Here is an 18,849-nt window from a genome sequence, read left to right as displayed (position 1 = left end):
TCATCCAACTCATATTAAACTTGGAGAAGGAGAAGCACCTGCACAGCCAACAGAAGTGTGTCTTGAGTTTTCAGCTGCCTGCCGATTTAATTCACGAGCACACTCCCACTCTGACTTTGCTGGCGGACCTCCTGCACTGTTACACTAAGACCCAAAACAAGCTTGAGAGAAAACTTCCCATCTTCTGTCTAGACAGAAATGCAGCCTGCAGGGCTCAATATCAAATTCCCTCCCCCCTTAGATAATTCATTCTTTCATTCTATTCGCAGTCAATTTTGTCTGCTACTCCTTGGTTTTTCATTATATCTTCTGGTATGTTGGGTATGACCTAAAAGGCTGAACTATACAAGAGCAACATATTATAGGGACAAAGAAACTTAATGGTGGAAATTTGCCTTGTTGTACCCATTGCCCTCTACTAGACTAATTCGTTCCTCTCTTCCCCTATTCTGATGAAGGGGCTCTCATCTGAAATGTTAAGTTTCTCTTTCCACAGTTGCTGCCTGACCTGCTCAGATTTTCCAACATTTTTTGTTTCAATTTCAGATTTCCAGCATTTGCAGTTTTTTTTTTGAGTTTCTGCATAGCACAATGACTTGGAAGTTCATCAACATTCCTTCATGATTACTATATCAAATTTCTGGAATTGTCTAACCAAATGACTGTGGGAGGCACAACGCTGTAGATACTGGAATCTGGGGCAAAAACACCAAACTGCTCGAGGAACTCAACAACGATGAAAGGAAATGGATAGTCAACATTTCAGGTCGAGATCCTTCATCAGATCAGACTGGGAAGGAGAATATATGGTAGCCTTATCTACCTTGCCCTCAACCCTTAAACATTGCACAACCTGCTTGGTTAGAAATAAAACACTATGTATCTATTTGCGAAACAAAGCACTTCTCAAAATCAAGAACAATGTTAACATAGAAACATAGAAAATAGGTGCAGGAGTAGGCCATTCGGCCCTTCGAGCCTGCACCGCCATTTATTATGATCATGGCTGATCATCCAACTCAGAACCCTGTACCTGCCTTCCCTCCATACCCCCTAATCCCCGTAGCCACGAGGGCCATATCTAACTCCCTCTTAAATATAGCCAATGAACTGGCCTCAACTGTTTCCTGTGGCAGAGAATTCCACAGATTCACCACTCTCTGTGTGAAGAAGTTTTTCCTAATCTCGGTCCTAAAAGGCTTCCCCTTTATCCTCAAACTGTGACCCCTTGTTCTGGACTTCCCCAACATCGGGAACAATCTTCCTGCATCTAGCCTGTCCAATCCCTTTAGGATTTTATACGTTTCAATCAGATCCCCCCTCAATCTTCTAAACTCCAACGAGTACAAGCCCAGTTCATCCATTCTTTCTTCATATGAAAGTCCTGCCGTCCCAGGAATCAATCTGGTGAACCTTCTTTGTACTCCCTCTATGGCAAGGATGTTTTTCCAAAACTGCACACAATACTCCAGGTGTGGTCTCACCAAGGCCTTGTACAACTGCAGTAGTACCTCCCTGCTCCTGTACTCGAATCCTCTCGCTATAAATGCCAGCATACCATTCGCCTTTTTCACCGCCTGCTGTACCTGCATGCCTACTTTCAATGACTGGTGTATAATGACACCCAGGTCTCGTTGCACCTCCCCTTTTCCTAATCGGCCACCATTCAGATAATAATCTGTTTTCCTATTTTTGCCACCAAAGTGGATAACTTCACATTTATCCACATTAAATTGCATCTGCCATGAATTTGCCCACCCATCCAACCTATCCAAGTCACTCTGCATCCTCTTAGCATCCTTCTCACAGCTAACACTGCCACCCAGCTTCGTGTCATCCGCAAATTTGGAGATGCTGCATTTAATTCCCTCATCCAAGTCATTAATATATATTGTAAACAACTGGGGTCCAGTACTGAGCCTTGCGGTACCCCACTAGTAACCGCCTGCCATTCTGAAAAGGTCCCGTTTATTCCCACTCTTTGCTTCCTGTCTGCTAACCAATTCTCCATCCACATCAATACCTTACCCCCAATACCGTGTGCTTTAAGTTTGCACACTAATCTCCTGTGTGGGACCTTGTCAAAAGCCTTTTGAAAATCCAAACATACCACATCCACTGGTTCTCCCCTATCCACTCTACTAGTTACATCCTCAAAAAATTCTGTGAGATTCGTCAGACATGATTTTCCTTTCACAAATCCATGCTGACTTTGTCCGATCATTTCACCGCTTTCCAAATGTGCTGTTATCACATCTTTGATGACTGACTCCAGCAGTTTCCCCACCACCGACGTTAGGCTAACCGGTCTATAATTCCCCGGTTTCTCTCTCCCTCCTTTTTTAAAAAGTGGGGTTACATTAGCCACCCTCCAATCCTCAGGAACTAGTCCAGAATCTAACGAGTTTTGAAAAATTATCACTAATGCATCCACTATTTCTTGGGCTACTTCCTTAAGCACTCTAGGATGCAGACCATCTGGCCCTGGGGATTTATCTGCCTTCAATCCCTTCAATTTACCTAACAGCACTTCCCTACTAACATGTATTTCGCTCAGTTCCTCCATCTCACTGGACCCTCTGTCCCCTACTATTTCTGGAAGATTATTTATGTCCTCCTTAGTGAAGACAGAACCAAAGTAATTATTCAATTGGTCTGCCATGTCCTTGCTCCCCATAATCAATTCACCTGCTTCTGTCTGTAGGGGACCTACATTTGTCTTTACCAGTCTTTTCCTTTTTACATATCTATAAAAGCTTTTACAGTCAGTAACATACACTGACAATTGCTCCCCTGTTACAAAATGTCACTGAAATGAATTATCATTTGCCCATGCACAAAAGCAGCTGCTCTTCTATGTTACTGACAATATTACACGAAAAAGCTATGTTTGCACTTAATTGTAACTTCAATTTATATTGTACTTTCAATAAGGCAAGACAACCTGAAGTGGTCCTCTGTGGTATTATCAGCCAAACATTGATGGTTTTGATCTAAAGTTCACATTTCAGAGAAATTGATCAAAAGCTTGACCAGAGGGTAGATCTAAGGTGTATCTTAAAGCTGGATGAAGATGGTAAGAATTCCTGTGTTTTGGCCTTGGCCCCTGAAGACACCATGAACAATTGTGGGACAATTAAATATAGGAAAGGTCAAAAGACCGAATTTAGAGAAGATGGGGGAGGTTTATGAACTAGAAGGAGATAATAGAGATTTGGAAGGTTGAGATTTAAAAAAAGGGAATTGAAAATGAAGACAATAATTTTTAAAATTCTAGCATTGCTTAATTGGGAACCAAATGAAGGATGACCACAGGACATGATAGGTGAACAAGATTTGATGCAACATTGAATGTGAGCAACAATTTGGATGATATCAAATTTATGGAGGAAAAAATGAGGGAGATTGCTTAAGACCATGGTGGAATAGTAAGGTATAAAAACAAGAAAGTTGTTATTATATGAGACAGGGAGATGTTAAATATGAAAATAGGTGATCTTTGAAGATTGTTCTATGGGTCAAAGATGACAATAGAATTGTAAACACAGTTTCAGAGAGGGATTGATCCATTGCCTGGGAACAAAAATGATGGCTTTGGTCTTTCAAGACTTAATCAGGGGAATTATCTGCTCATCCATCCCGATTGTTGGGCAAACAGTTTGACAATTTTAGTACACTGCAACTGTGAAGAAGTAGTGGTGAGATAAAATTGTGTGTACATGTCATTCCACTGAGATGCAACACTGAGTGTCATAGGAAGTCATTCCTGTCTGTGGCCATCAAACTTTACAACTCCTCCCTTGGACTTATTTCCTGGCATAATTTACATATTAATATTTAATTATTTATGGTTTTATTACTATTTAATTATTTATGGTGCAACTGTGACGAAAACCAATTTCCATCAGGATCAACAAAGTATGACTATGACTATGTAAGTCATCCTGCCCTGTTAATAGGAAAACTGAAATGTTACATAGAACATAAAGCACAATACAGGCCCTTCAGCCTACGATGCTGTGCTGGCCTTATAACCCACTCTAAGCTCAATCTAACCCTTCTCTCCAGCATAGATCTTAATTTTTCTATCATCCATGTGCCTATCTAAGAGTTTTTTATATGTCCCTAATATACCTGCCTCTACCACTACCCATGTCACTGTGTTCCACACACCCACCACTCTGTCATCCACTCTATATTTTCCTCCAGTTACCTGAAAATTATGCCCCCTCATTTTAGCCATTTCTGCACTAGGAAAAATTCTCTGGCTATCCACTCAATCTATACCTACTATCATCTTGAACACCTCTATCAAGTCACTTCTCATTTTCCTTTGTTCAAAGAGAATAGTTCTAGCTTGCTCAGCCTATTCTCATAAGCCATATGCTCCATAATCCAGGAGCATCCTGGCAAATCTCCTCTGCCCTCTTTCTAAAGTAGAATGAGGCGACCAGAACTGAACATTTTAAGTGTGGTCTGACCAGTGTTTTATAGAACTGCAAAATTACCTCCTGGCTCTTGAACTTAGTCCCCAATGAAGGCCAGCATACCAGATGTCTTCTTACCCACCCTAACAAAATGCACGTCAACTTTGAGGGATCTATGGACATGGACCTCAAGAACCATCTGTTCCTCGCATAATCCTCTCATTAACTCTGTATTCTGCCTTCAAGTTCGACCTTCCAGAGTGAATCATCACACTTTCCCAGGTTGAATTCTCCTGCCACTTCTCAGCACAGCTCTGCATCTCGTCAATAACCTGTTGTAACCTATGACAACCTTTACCCTGTCCACGACTCTACCAACTTCCATGTCATCTGCAAACTTACTAACCTACCCTTCTGCTTCTTCAGGCAAGTCTTATTAAAACTCATAAAGAGCAAGGGTGCTAGAACAGATTCCTGTGGAACCTCACTGATCACAGACCTCCAAAGGGAATACACCTCATCCACTACCACCCTCTGTCTTTTATGGGCCAGCTGATCTTGAATCCATCCAGCCAATTTTCTCTGGATCCCATGCCTCCTGACTTTTTGAATGAGCCTATCATGGGGAACCTTATTAAATGCCTTACTAAAATCCACGTACACCACATCCACTGTTCTACCTTCATTGTTTTGTCAATTCCTCAAATAATTCAATCAGATTCGTGAGGCATGACCTACCCCTCATAAAGCCATGCTGACTATCCCTAATCAGACAATGCTTCTTCAAATCCTCATAAATCTTGTCTCTAAAAAGGTTTTCCAATAATTTGTCCACCAATGAAGTAAGACTCATTGGTCCATAACTCACAGGGTTTTCCTTACACCTTTTCTTGAGCAAAGGAACAATATTTGCCATCCTCCCTTACCATCTGGTATTACTCCCTGGCCAGAAGCACACAAATATCATTGCCAAAGGCACAGCAACCACGTCCTTTGCTTCCCATAATAACATGCAGCATATCCTGTCTGGCCAAAGGGGACTTACATTTCCTAACGTTTTTCAAAAGTTCCACCACATCCTCTTTCTTAATGTTGACATTTAGCATACAGCCTGCTTTATACTGTCCTCACAAGTATCAAGGTCCCACTCACTGTTGAATACTGATGCAAAGTATGCATTATGGACCTTCCCTTCCTTTTCCATCTCCAGGCACTGATTCCTCTTCTGCCCCTTCAGTTATCCTCCAGTTCTTCACATATGTGTAGAGTGTCTTGGGGGTTTTCCTTAATCCTACTCACCAAGTCCTTCTCATGCCCTCTTTTAGCTCTCCCAAGTCCATTTTGTCAGCTCCTTTCTGGCTACACTGTAACCCTCTAGAGGCCAGTCTGATTATTGCTTCATAAACTTTAAGTAAGCTTCTTTCTTACTCTTGATTAGATGTTTCACATCTCCTGTCAGCCATGGTTTCTTCACTCTACCATCTTTTCATTGCCTTAGTAGGACAAACCTATCCAGAACCCCATGCAAGATCCCCCTAAACAATCTCCACATTGGTTGCGCATTTCCCTGAGTACATCCCTTCCCAATTTATGTTCCTAAGTTTAGTTCACTTTTATTTAGAGATACAGTATGGAATAGGCCCTTCTGGCCCTTTGAGCCACACTGCCCAGCAACCCATGATTTAACCATAACCTAATTATGGGATGAGTTAAAATGACCAATTAATCTACAAACTGGTACGTCCTTTTGACTGCGAGATGAAACCAGAGGACCCGGAGAAAACAACTCACACATTCCACAGGGAGGATGTACAGACTCCTTACAGATGACGTCTAAAATGAACTCTGAATTCCAATGCCCCAAGCTGTAATAGTGTCATCTTAACCACTACAATACCGTTGAGCTCAGTTTCTGCACTATGCATCATAATTTCCCCTCCCTCCATTAAATACTGGCCCTTACCATCTGCTCCAAGGGTTTGCTGAAGGTCTGGAAATTGTGATCACTCTCTCCAAGTTGCTCACCCACCGAGAGATCTGTCACCTGATCTGGTTTACTGCCTAGTACCAGATCCAGTATGGGTGCTCCTCCAGTTGGCTTGTCTACATAGTGAGTCAGGAATCCTCCCTGGACACACCTAACAAGATCTGCACCAACAACCTTGTTTTATTTTGCACCTTTCCAAAATCTGCCTCCCAATTTATTCCTCAGTGTCTCTGTTTCCATGAAGGGGGTTGTGTATAGAATACTCCCAATTGAGAGATTGCTCCCTTCCTGTTTCTGACTTCCATCCACAATGACTCAGTAGACAATCCCTCCACAATGTTTTCTGTGGCTATGATACTCTCCCTGATTAGCAGTGCCTACTTTCCCCCTCTTTTCCCTCCCTTCCTGTTCATTTTGAAACATCTAAAATCTGGAACATCTAGCAGCCATTGCTATCTTTGTGGCAGCCAAGTCTGACCCATGCTCTACGTTCATCACCATTGTTCTTAATACTTGAGTTCAAATGGACACACTTCAACCCATCCCAATTACTGAAATTTTTCCCTATCAACTGCTTATCTTTCCTCATAGTCTCTCTACATATGGCATCTACCTGTACACGAACTGTCCCATTCTCAGACCTATCACTCTGGTTCCCATTTTCCTGCTAAACTAGCTAAACTAGATTAAACCCTCCCCAACAACTCTAGCAAATTGGCTGTCAGGGACATTGGTCCCATCAAGTTCAGATATAACCATCCTTTTTGTACAGGTCATTCATTGCCCAGAAATTAATTAAGGATGTGAAAGAAACATTAGAAATGGAAGTCTTTCTTTTTATTGGAACATGTAAATTTAACATGAAAGTGAGCACTTATGGTCAAAACATCAACTCAGAGTTGAAAATGCATATCTTTCATGTAAAAGAAAGATGCCTTATTAATGCCTGAAAGTGATTTATATCAGAAAAGGCCAAATTTCCACTTTTAAATAATTGGACATTTTTGAAACTTATCTAAATAAGTGATAGCTAAATAGATACTGGAATATTCCCTCAGGGTAATGAACAAGTTCCGTTTTTACAAACATCTATAGGTCTGTTTTGTCCATAAGCCAGAAAATAAACAAAAGTCACTCAATATTGTTAATACACCACTACAGAATCATAATGAATAGCATTAACTCGTTCATATGTAGGGTACAACCATAGGTCAGGCATTTGTAATTCGGAGGTAGTATGTCGATCTTGTTAAGTGGATACATTAAGATTTTTCAACAGCCATTTTATCCATCTTGCAACTTTATTTGTCTTGCCTTGGCATGCATCTTAGTAGGTACGTAGTTATAGAATCCTTATAAATTTTGCCTGAGTAATGGTAATTCAATTGATAATACAAACAATGGATTTAGGATATTCTTAGATTGCAAAGTATTGTGGAACAATTAATCCTTATTATGCTTAAGTGAAATTTCCTCAACATATATCAGATATATTCACTTTACAGGAACCAGCCATATTTCAATCGCTCGTAGTTGGACATAAGGTTCAAGAACAGCTACTTTCCTTCACCCATCATTCAGTCTTGAACCAACCAGCAAATACCGAACCACTACAGTTTGGCAACATTGTGATTACTTTGTTTACTTTACATTAAAATAGATATTGATCTGATTGGTCTTGTAAAAAATTGAGCAAACTTTACATTTATTTTATTTTTTTTTGTGAATGCTGCTAATATGTTATGTAATGTATCTGTGCTGACTCTGCAAGTAAATTTCCCAACACACACCTGTACATGACAATAAACTTGACTTGACATTTCAGTCAAGGTCATTAGCCATTTTCATGTTTAAATCATTAAGAGAGATTTTCACTTGATTACAAACAGGGATTACAAACACTTGAAAGTTTTTAACATTAATATTTCTGTATTCTGCTATTCAATCAGAATAAGACTTTGGTAGGTAGTTTTGAAGCTCTATAAATTTAATTAGCAACTTATAAAATATATAAATATTTAACTGTATTCAGGCCTTCTGTCACTTCCTAATTGCAATTCATTAAATTAATCTTGATACCAGCTCTGCAAAAGGTAATAAGAAGGATAACGTATTGGTAGCAATATGCAGTCAATAGTATTCAGTCTATGGCATGAAAACAGTTCACCCTTGCAGTCCAGTCAAACTCTACTAAGCATAAGTTGAAAATAGAAAATATTCTGTAGCTAAAAAGATTGTTGTACTTGAATACACTCCATGGATTTAATAGGATCCCAGTCTAAGGGAATTAACATGCTGAAACAATGAGTCTAATATCAAGTTTGTAGGATTCTAATTACTGTTGATGTTCAGTCAGACCTCTGAACCCTACAAGGTTTGTAATGTTACAACAATGAGGATGTGTTGTTTTAGATTCTCCTAGAGGGAAATTTCTCCCCATGACCAACAGAAGCTAGAAACATAAAAAACCTACAGCACAATACAGGCCCTTCGGCCCACAATGCTGTGTCGAACATGTACTTACTTTAGAAATTACCTAGTGTTACCCATAGCCCTCTATTTTTCTAAGCTCCATGTACCTACCCAGGAGTCTCTTAAAAGACCCTACTGTATCCGCCTCCACCACCGTCGCCAGCAGCCCATTCCACGCACTCGCCACTCTCTGCGTAAAAAACTTACCCCTGACATCTCCTCTGTACCTACTTCCAAGCACCTTAAAACTGTGCCCTCTCCTGTTAGCCATTTCAGCCCTGGGAAAAAGCCTCTGACTATCCACACGATCAATGCCTCTCGTTGTCTTATACACCTCTATCAGGTCACCTCCCATCCTCCGTCGCTCCAAGGAGAACGGAGAGCGCGGGGAAGGTTGGCGGTTTAGCTTTGGAAACGCGGGATAAGTTATGGACATGGGTCTCCGGGTGAACAAGTACCGGCCGACGTCCCTGAGCAAACCGGACTATCACAGGGAGCAAGCCAGTCAGCTCCTTAACCTAGTGCAGTGTGGCGATTTCCCTCACTTACGGTACAGTATATGGACCTTCAGGCTCAGGAAAGAAAACCAGGATAATGTGTTTGCTTCGTGGGCTTTATGGCGCAGGAATAGAGAAGCTAAGTATTGAACATCAAACAAATACAGCACCATCTAAAATGAAACTGGAAATAAGCACGATAGCAAGCAACTATCACCTTGAAGTGAATGCAAGTGATGCTGGCAACAGTGACCGAGTGGTTGTTCAAGAACTATTTAAAACAGTAGCACAGTCTCAACAACTTGAGACAAGTACACAGAGAGACTTCAAAGTCGTATTACTAATAGAGGTTGACAGCCTAACAAAGGATGCCCAGCATGCATCGAGGAGCACAATGGAAAAGTACATGTCCACATGCAGATTAATTCTTTGCTGTAGCTCAACATCAAAAGTTATTCCTCCTATTCGTAGCCGATGTCTTGCAGTCCGTGGTCTCTGCACCTAGCATTGAGGAAATTTGTCATGTCCTAAGTGGAGTTTGCAAGAAGGAAGATCTCGTACTTCCTCAGGAATTGACTCGGAATATTGCTGAAAAGTTTGATCGGAACCCGAGGAAAGCATTGTTTATGTGTGTGACCAATGATCCAACCTATATCCATTCCTTGATTAGTATCACTAAATTTGGTAATTTTCTTTTCTAGAAGCTTGCTAGGCATAGTTCGGCAGCAATGTTTCCTACAACAGGACAAATTCAAGTAATTAACTGGTCATACTTCAGCACTGTTTAAGTGTAAATCTTTATATATTCTGCACCTTCTGCACTGAGTAAAATAATGCACATTACTTCCATTGCATTAACCTGTATGAAAGCATCTCCAAACAATGAGTTTTCGGATAAACGCTGCACATATCATGTGTCTTGTGTTAAGTTGCCGGTCGTTGATACTGTTAATGATGTATTACAATCTCTAATTTTCAGCCCAAATAACTGAATCAAAAGAAAGTGGAATACTGAGGCTGGTAGTTGTATCTTAGTCAATCTCTTTCACATTAAGCTACTCCAGCCAGAACTGGGATGAGATCCAATAGATTTGACAGCAAAATACTAAAAATTCTTTCAAACCTCAAAATTAATCCTGGAGAAATGAACTCGTCTCAAAACCTGCATTTTCTCTGTGGTTCTTGCACATTCTGTTTTATTAACCAGAGTTAAACACGCTAAGTCCAGGTAGTAAATAAATTAGTCACTTTGATCATTGTCCTTAAATCATGGTAATAATGGGGTTAATCAGTTTCTTTACCCACGTGCAGCTGTGTGAAAATGAACACATGGGTGTATGGGAAACTTGACACTTTATGCAATTCCTATCAACGCAGCAGCCAATATCCCCAGCACAGACACTGACACCAAAAACGGCGCTGAGCTTGGGTAAAATCTGTTAGATTTATAATTAACCCACAGCATTCAAAGTAATTACAGTACATTAAAATATCCTGATTTATTTTCTAACCTTTGTCCAACAGTCTTCGAAACGTTAATTGTCCGTACAGCACCAATTTTTTCCGACTGGCATTTTGATTTGTTGAAGTTTTGATTTGTTAAACGCAGGGATGTGGAGATAGCTTTAATCTAAGGAATTGGAGCACAAACCGTACTTTGATTATATCAGCATGTTTATCTCGATTTCTTTTGATTATTGTTTTTTTTTCCTTACGAGTGTGGGGTCTAATTTGTGCAAGCAGGACAGGCACTACATTTAGAAATTATTAAACGCCTATAGATAAAAACAACATGACGCACTTCGAAGTTTCGGGAATTATCACCTCCTTTCCCTGAAAGGATTGTGTCCCAGTAACTTGAAATCACCATCAATTCCATAGAAGAAACAATGTCGTTATTTTTTAGGAATAAACTGAGAGTAAGAATTGTATAGGTAAGTTCATAAAAATACAAATATTTAAACTGTACAGCAATGAAATTGTTGTAACCAATAAAAAAAGTCAAATATTCGTGAACTAGACAACTGAATTGTGTTATATCGATTTCACTCGAACGCCCGGACAGGTTAAGCCTACTTCCACGGCAGTTGTCGGGGAATGGTCTAAAGTTTGTTATAGCTTTCAGCGGAAGGTCGGAGCCCTTCGACTTTTGTATAGTAAGAGGGATGATTAAAGAAAGTGCTGGGACAATTGATCTGCCCGCTGCTGTTATATTGTCGGAGTGATGCGAACTGTCCAGAAGAAATTATTCCAAAGGGGCCCATTGGCTCATTACTTACGGAGGAGGTAGGGATAGGGAAACGGCCAGAGGTGTCATACGCTTGGTTATTGGCGAGACAACAAGCAGACTGATCCATTTGGAGATGTGAGTTGGACCTGGTGTAGGGGTAGGAATCGCCGCTAGAATTTCTGGGAAGCATGGGTCCGCTGCAGGTCTGAGGATGGTAGGAACTCATTCCAATATTGGTATAACTAGGACTCAACTCCGAAAGAAACGGGCTGGTGGCGTGGTGGGCCAGCTCTGCCCCCGGACTGTGGTGCTCCGTCATGTTGCTGAAATTGTACATCCTTGACTGGCTATTGCTGAAGGCGGAGGGTGAGGATGGATAATGGGCAGTAGGGTATGTCGGGAGGGCCGGGGGATAGTTGGAGTTGATACCCATGTTGGCATATAGCGGTCTTGAGTAAGGTCTGCCTGCTTGTACCGGACTGAAGGCGTTCGCTTCTTGCATGTAGGCAGAGTAAGTAGAGATATCCGACCTCTTGAATCTCTTACGCCTTCGTAAGAAGCTGCCACTCTCGAACATATCATCGGCAGCTGGGTCGAGTGTCCAATAGTTTCCCTTCCCAGGTCGTCCTGGCTCACGGGGAACCTTGACAAAGCAGTCATTGAGGGTAAGATTGTGCCTGATGGAGTTCTGCCATTTCTTGGAATTTTCCCGGTAGAAGGGGAAGCGTTCTGTGATGAACCTGTAGATTCCACCCAAGGTGAGTTTTCTGTCCAGGGAACTGGCGATCGCCATGGCGATAAGGGCGATGTAGCTGTAAGGAGGTTTGTCCCGCTGGAGAGGCCGCTTGCGCCTCCTTCCGCGACGAAGCTCTGCGGGGCTTTGCGCCACCGGCTCCTTCTCCACCTTCACTTCCACCGGGTTCCTGTTCCACACACAGCACGGCTCTTCCGACGGTGGCCGCTGGCTCTCGGCAGTCATTCCTGCACCATCAAGGCAGTCGCATTGGCAGAGGACAGGTTGGAGTCGGAAAGGAGAGGAATGTGCCTCGGAAACCTTCCCTCCTGACTGGAGCAGCAAGTCTCTGGTGACGTGCGCGCTTCTCGCAGGCACCAGGCAGTCACTCCCACTGCAGGACAGCGCTCCCTATTTAAATAGGCACATTTCCACACTTGTCGGATGAAGGAAGATGCTATGAGGTTTACAGATTCAGACATTTAAGCATTAATGATATATTAAAAATAATATTTCTGCAAGATATCCTCTACAGCTGCCCCCCTACAGTCTTATGGAGACACCAGAGAATGCAGAAGCTGGAATCAGACGCTACAATCTGCGGGAGGGTCTCAGCGGTTCGGGCAGTATCTGTGGGGGGAATAAACTGTCAGTATTTCGGGTCAAAGCCTCGACAATTCCTAACCACCACCCCTCACTCTCTCCTATGTTGTTCGACCGGCTGAGTTCCTCCAGCAGTTTTTTTGTTGCGCCTGCATCCAGTCAACTAGTTGGCTTCACGTTATTGGCGATTTTCACTCGTTTAACGTATATGTTTTAAACTTACGATTTCGAAACGCACCTATCTACAAACGTGTATATGGGGTCAATGAATTATTTTCTGAAGTGTAGTTGATCTTGTAGGAAAGCAAACGTGTAGTCAGCAAAATGACAGTGCAACGATAGTTTGCCTATTAGTTTGCTTGAAGATAAACATTATACTCGTGCACCAGGCTTCAATGTAATGCCAATGAGTCTTAACATTGATCATTATCTTTTTGTCTGTAGCAATATATATATGTCTGCGTAAATCTTCGATCAGGCGGAATGTCAGTCTACATTTATACATAGAGACAGACTGACAACGGTAAAAACCACATGGTACTAAATGAACTGTTCTCTCTTCGAGTCGCCACTAACCAGACGGACATTCTGTCTCATTAATTCTGTCTCTGTCTCAATGATTCAAACGTATCTTCGAAAGGAAAACTCCAAAATTGTCGCTGTTGTTAGTACTTTTATGTTCAATTGCACATATATTTTAGAATCGTTAAAATAAATATCTTTAAATACATGGACAGATAGGGACAATTCTATTTGATTACAGGACAATCTAAATAATTAAAATCAAAGTTCAGTTCATTGTCATATGCATTAAGTACATACAAGAGAAAATCTGCAGATGCTAGAAATCCGAGCAACACACACAAAATGCTGGAGGAACTCTGCAGGCCAGGCAGCATCAATGGAAAAAAGTACAGTCAACATTTCGGGCCGAGTCCTGGGGTTCGGCCAGCCCGATGATAACTGTGTATTGAGTCACTTTACCTAAAAACAATGTGGTTTCATTTTGAAATATTGTCCAGTGATTTAAAAAAAACATTCAGGGCGATAGCTTACTTTGCCACATTTGCGGTTGTGAAACCTCAGGACAGTTAACCGCTTTCGTTAACGATAAGACTTTACTGTCTTTTGCAACTCCCAATGTAAGACCTTTGTCCTCCTGTACTTCAGTGATGTCAATGACGACTGAGAGCTTCACCTGGGAGTAAACAGAATATTGCGCATAGCATATAATATGCAAAGTCCCTCCACTAATCTGTCTCCAAATTTCTTTATTCAGTAATAAATTTTATTCATAAAAATATATACAGGGATTAGAATGCAGTTAGTTGCTTTCAAAGCAACATATTAACTGTGTCATCAACCCAATAGATACTGTTTGTGCTGCAACGATTCCGCTCATGTTTCCTCTTTAAACGATGCATCCATAAAGATTGATCTACCTCCACTGTACTACACTATCTTCTGTATCACATAGATTCAAGATGGGGCTCTGGAAATTGTGAAACTCTTTCCACTATCAAAAACCATCTCTCCATGAAGGCAGAGATTGATAATGAAGTTTGCTTCTGAAGATGAAAACCTCACATTTCGGATCAAACTCATGGTCTACCAGCACCAGTTATCTTTATCTAGATTACCTGCAGCAGACTCTCAAGGCAATGGGAATATATCACAAATGCTGCCCGCCCCCCCCCCGAATTCACTGGGAGGGGCAAACAATCCACTGTCAATGTCCTCTCCCACACCAACATGGAGGCTCTCAATACACTCAGCTAAGTGTTGGCAGATTCAAACCCACGCCCGTAGATAGTTTACCCGAATATCTCTTAAGAGGAAGATGCTATCAGGCGGAGAGAGGACCGTATCAGGTGCACTATAAGGACCGTTCCATTGTTTTTGTAAACGTCGCTGTATTCATCATTACCATTGTAGACAGTTGACTTTGCCAGCCACACACACAAAATGCTGGAGGAACTCAGTAGGTCAGGCAGCTTCTATGGGAAAATGTAAACAGTCGACATTTCAGGCCAATTTCCGGGCCTCGGCCAGAAACGTCGACTGTCTACTCTTTTCCATAGATGGTGCCTGACCCGCTGAATTCCTCCAGCGCTTTGCGTGTGTTGCGTGAATTCTTAGTATCTGCAGATTTTCTCGTCTTTGTGACTCCGGGGAGCAAGGAAATTCATTGCACCCTGCTTTAATAACAGCAAAATAAAGGAATCTGGATCTGAACACTTGGGAAATCCTAGCCCAAGACCGCTCACAATGAGGAATGTGAAATTGAAAACTGAGGGCTAAAGGAGATCACCGCTTGACTTTTGCTTGGTCTATCTGTTGTTCCCACATCGGCCCCGGTAGCCACGTTGGAGCCCAAACACTCGAGCAAAAGCAAATCATCCTGAATCTGTAGAGAGAGCCTGACCTGAAGACGATGGATACCGAATTCACGTTTTGATATATTTGATTTTGGAAACAATTGGCTTTAAGATTTTTTTAAAGATAAAATAAGATTAGTTTTGTTACATGTACATCGAAACATACAGTGCAGTGCATCGTTTACACGCGAAGTGAACAGGAGTCTGCGCTCGGATTGTCGGCGTATTTTCCCCAAATTCCCTCTTCCATTTTAATTCCAAAATGGTCCCAAATGCTCTGTTTCATTTTAATTCGAACTACAATAGTTTGAATGTTAACCTTCACTGAAAGATACGATAAACACGAATAATCTCTCTCTCTCTCTCTCTCTCTCTCTCACACACACACACACACACACACACACACACACACACACACACACACACACACACACACACACACACACACACACGTAACAGGTAAGGAATCTACTGAACTCACGTCTTTGAGATATGGGTTTACAGAACGAGGCAATGTCCGAACTTTTGGACAACTAAGGGGAATAATACTGTTTAAAACTCGTATACACTTGAAAATAATTCGTTTAAAGTTAAGGGCATGCTTTGTGGATTTGTCTGTGTTTAAAGGTCAACCACAGGACGAGCTCTTTGTCGAATATTCCTACAATGGAAAATCAACAAGAAATTGGAAATAAAGGAAAACAATTCCAGACCAATCATCTATACACCGGAATGAAAATAGAAAGGACCGGCAGGCGATACTGAGGAAAAGGAATTTACGCGCCCAATGAACAATTCTGGAGAATAAAATGGGGATTAAATGGTGCCGGGCCATGATAATAAAAGACGCTCACATTTGTTCTGTCAATGTAATTCCAAAGTTTTCCCGGAAGAAGCCGTTGTTTGTTCAACTGAAGACCCTTCCTTACTTCTTTCGACCAACACCTTTGCACTCCGTCTCTTCACCTGCAGACACTAATCTATGTAAATACACCTAATCCGCTCGATCTGCGTTTTCAGCAAAACTCAGTCAAAGAGACTTTTTTTTTGTCAAAGGAGATTAGAAAGCATCCTGCTCTCATTTTAAACTTCACGTTGTTTTCTCTCTCAGGCTGTAACTTTCATTATCAAATTTTGCTAGCAGGTCGTCGCTGTTGCAGGCTACTGAGTGGACTCGAAATAATTGCACATAATGCTATTTTAACATATATAAACACGATATCTTAATCACAAAAAGGAAACACTCATCAGAAAACGCATCAATTTGGCATGGTATTCTTACTTAAACCCAATAATATAATTCAATAAACATGTTAAAACTTTACCAGGAATGTGGTGAGGCGGCTCAGGTGAAGGTAGATACGGACATCTCCAAGTGGTGATGAGAGCGGCCAGAAAAAGCAATCCCACCGTTTCGGAAACATTCGCGGTTTTTACTAACTGGGGAGAGGGAAATCACAAGAGATATCAGATGTAAAATTAGTCTTTGCAAACGGCACAAAATAGAGCACAGAATACAATGCTGTTCAACTTGTTAGAAGGAGATGTGCGAGGGGCTAAGAGTTCGCCAGAAAGTGTCCCCTTTCCAAAGAGCCTTTTCTTTTGGAAGATCAGTGCTTAGTGGGAGGTGGAGATGTAGGTAGTAAAGACCCGGGGCCCCAGAGTCCACGGGGTCAATGTGGGTCCGCCAGAGTCGGGTCTGTTGGGCACAAACAGTTTTTTTTAAACTTTCTCCGCTAAACATGCCCTACTCCAGAAATCGCAAGAACTCGAATTGACATTTTAAGCTCTTCGTTTTAAAATTGTACCACAATTTCTTTTCCGACGTAACAAAAGGTCTATATTAAGTTACCATTTTAACCATTTAAAATTCAGACTGCATTTTATTGAACATCAATTACTCTCTTTGCTGCATTATTATGCCAAGTCGTTCGATGTACGGATTTTATATTATCAACGATTAGCAATGAATAAGGATTGCATTAAATACTTTTTTTGTGAAATTGAATTCTGAATCCGCTTCACCACGTTTGCAGATGCGCACGTTAAAAGCAACACAATCGAATTTACTCGACTTTATTGGTAGTACTGTTTACTGTATCTAAAATCATGTGTCCTCCAAATATTTTAATTCCGACCTAATCATTTCCCATTTTCAACATTGTTTTCTAAGATTGCCCCATCGTTAACTTCTTTTTTTAAAGTAGCCAATACGCAATACCCAAGGAACGGAAAAAATGTCTTTATTGGGAAGAAAATTGAGAAGGAAAAGAAAGCCCGCTTCAGCGAACAAACTGCGCTAAACGTTAGTTCAAATCTATATTGCTTTATAAAATTGAAACAAGTTATTTTCAACTATGTTGGTTTCAAATTGGTTAGGAAAGTTATATTAATCCAAATACTATCCGGTATTATTCGGGTTTACTCTACACTGTCGTATTGTAACTCCGCAAGAAATTTTATCTCTTTGGACAGATTGTAAACCAGAAGCGATCCGATAATCTTCTGAATACACATCATAAAAACAATTGTCTCTACGGAGGAGACTTGGAAACGTGCAAGCTCCGAGTACTTAGTGCGATAGTAGATCATTGGTTCACGATTGGCCACAGGACAAATCTTATTCCAAACAGTAAATCGATCCAAATCCTTTGGATGATTTTGGTATTGCGGTCAAGTGTTTCTTCTTTAGCTCGTTCTGATTACTGCTTCTGTGCGAAGCGCCAGGTTTTATTTGACTTCAGGAAGTTACAGAAGAAACACTAATACCAACTCAATTTGTATCATTCCTTTCAAATCACACTCAGGTTTATCATCACTGACATAACGTCATCAAATGTGTTGTGCAGTTGCAGACATAAAAAGAACGTAATTTACAAAACCAGATAGTGGAAATGACGAGTAAGGAGGTAGTTTTCATGGTTCACGGGTCATCAGCAATCTGATGGCAGAGGGGAAGAAGCTGCTCCTAAAAGGCTAAATGCGGATTTTCAGACTCCCGTACCTTCTTGCCGATGATAGTTACGGAAGAAGGCACGTCCCGGAAGGTGAGGGTCCTTAATGACGGATGCCGCCTCCTTGAGGCCTCAGCCCTTGAAGATGTCCTCCATGGCGGGCAGGGTTGTGCCCGTGATGGAGTCGGCTAATTCTGCAATAAAAATGGTAGTCTTGTTTCTCTGTTCTGCCGCATTTGTTCTCAAGATGAGGATTTCCATTCCAGAATATGTGAGATGCCGCCCTTCTCCAAAGAACTGGGGTTCCCCTCCTCTACCATAGATGCGGCCTCCACCCGCATCTGCTCCATTTCCTGGACATCCGCCCTCGCCCTATTTTCCCTCTAACAACGGAGATAGAGTTCCCCTTGCCCTTGCATATCACCTCACGACTCTCCGCATCCAGCACATTATTTCCCGTTGCTTCAGCTGTATCCAACAAGATCCTGCCGCAAAGCACATCTTTCCCTACCCAACCCCCTCACTCTCCGCTTTCTGGAGGGATATCCCTCTACGCGACTCCCTTGTC

At 41.5% G+C, this 18,849-nt stretch overlaps 1 protein-coding gene and 1 pseudogene across 1 annotated transcript; one reads left to right on the top strand and one right to left on the bottom strand.

The window, feature by feature from the left end:
* Positions 1–9,320: 9,320 nt before the first annotated feature.
* LOC140198352 (replication factor C subunit 3 pseudogene) lies at positions 9,321–10,084 on the top strand (annotated as a pseudogene).
* Positions 10,085–11,485: 1,401 nt separating this feature from the next.
* On the bottom strand, positions 11,486–12,592 carry foxe1 (forkhead box E1). The gene has a single exon (XM_072257174.1). The coding sequence runs from the start codon at positions 12,590–12,592 to the stop codon at positions 11,486–11,488; it is 1,107 nt and encodes a 368-aa protein (XP_072113275.1).
* Positions 12,593–18,849: the final 6,257 nt, after the last annotated feature.

This window comes from Mobula birostris, chromosome 5 (assembly GCF_030028105.1).
Source record: "Mobula birostris isolate sMobBir1 chromosome 5, sMobBir1.hap1, whole genome shotgun sequence".
Classification (NCBI taxonomy): domain Eukaryota; kingdom Metazoa; phylum Chordata; class Chondrichthyes; order Myliobatiformes; family Myliobatidae; genus Mobula; species Mobula birostris.
The sequence above is the reverse complement of the archived record's forward strand: the minus strand, read 5'-3'. Positions and strand labels throughout refer to the sequence as shown.

Coding starts and splice junctions, on each gene's coding strand:
- foxe1 (XM_072257174.1), bottom strand. CDS start 12,592: ATGACTGCCGAGAGCCAGCGGCCACCGTCGGAAGAGCCGTGCTGTGTG.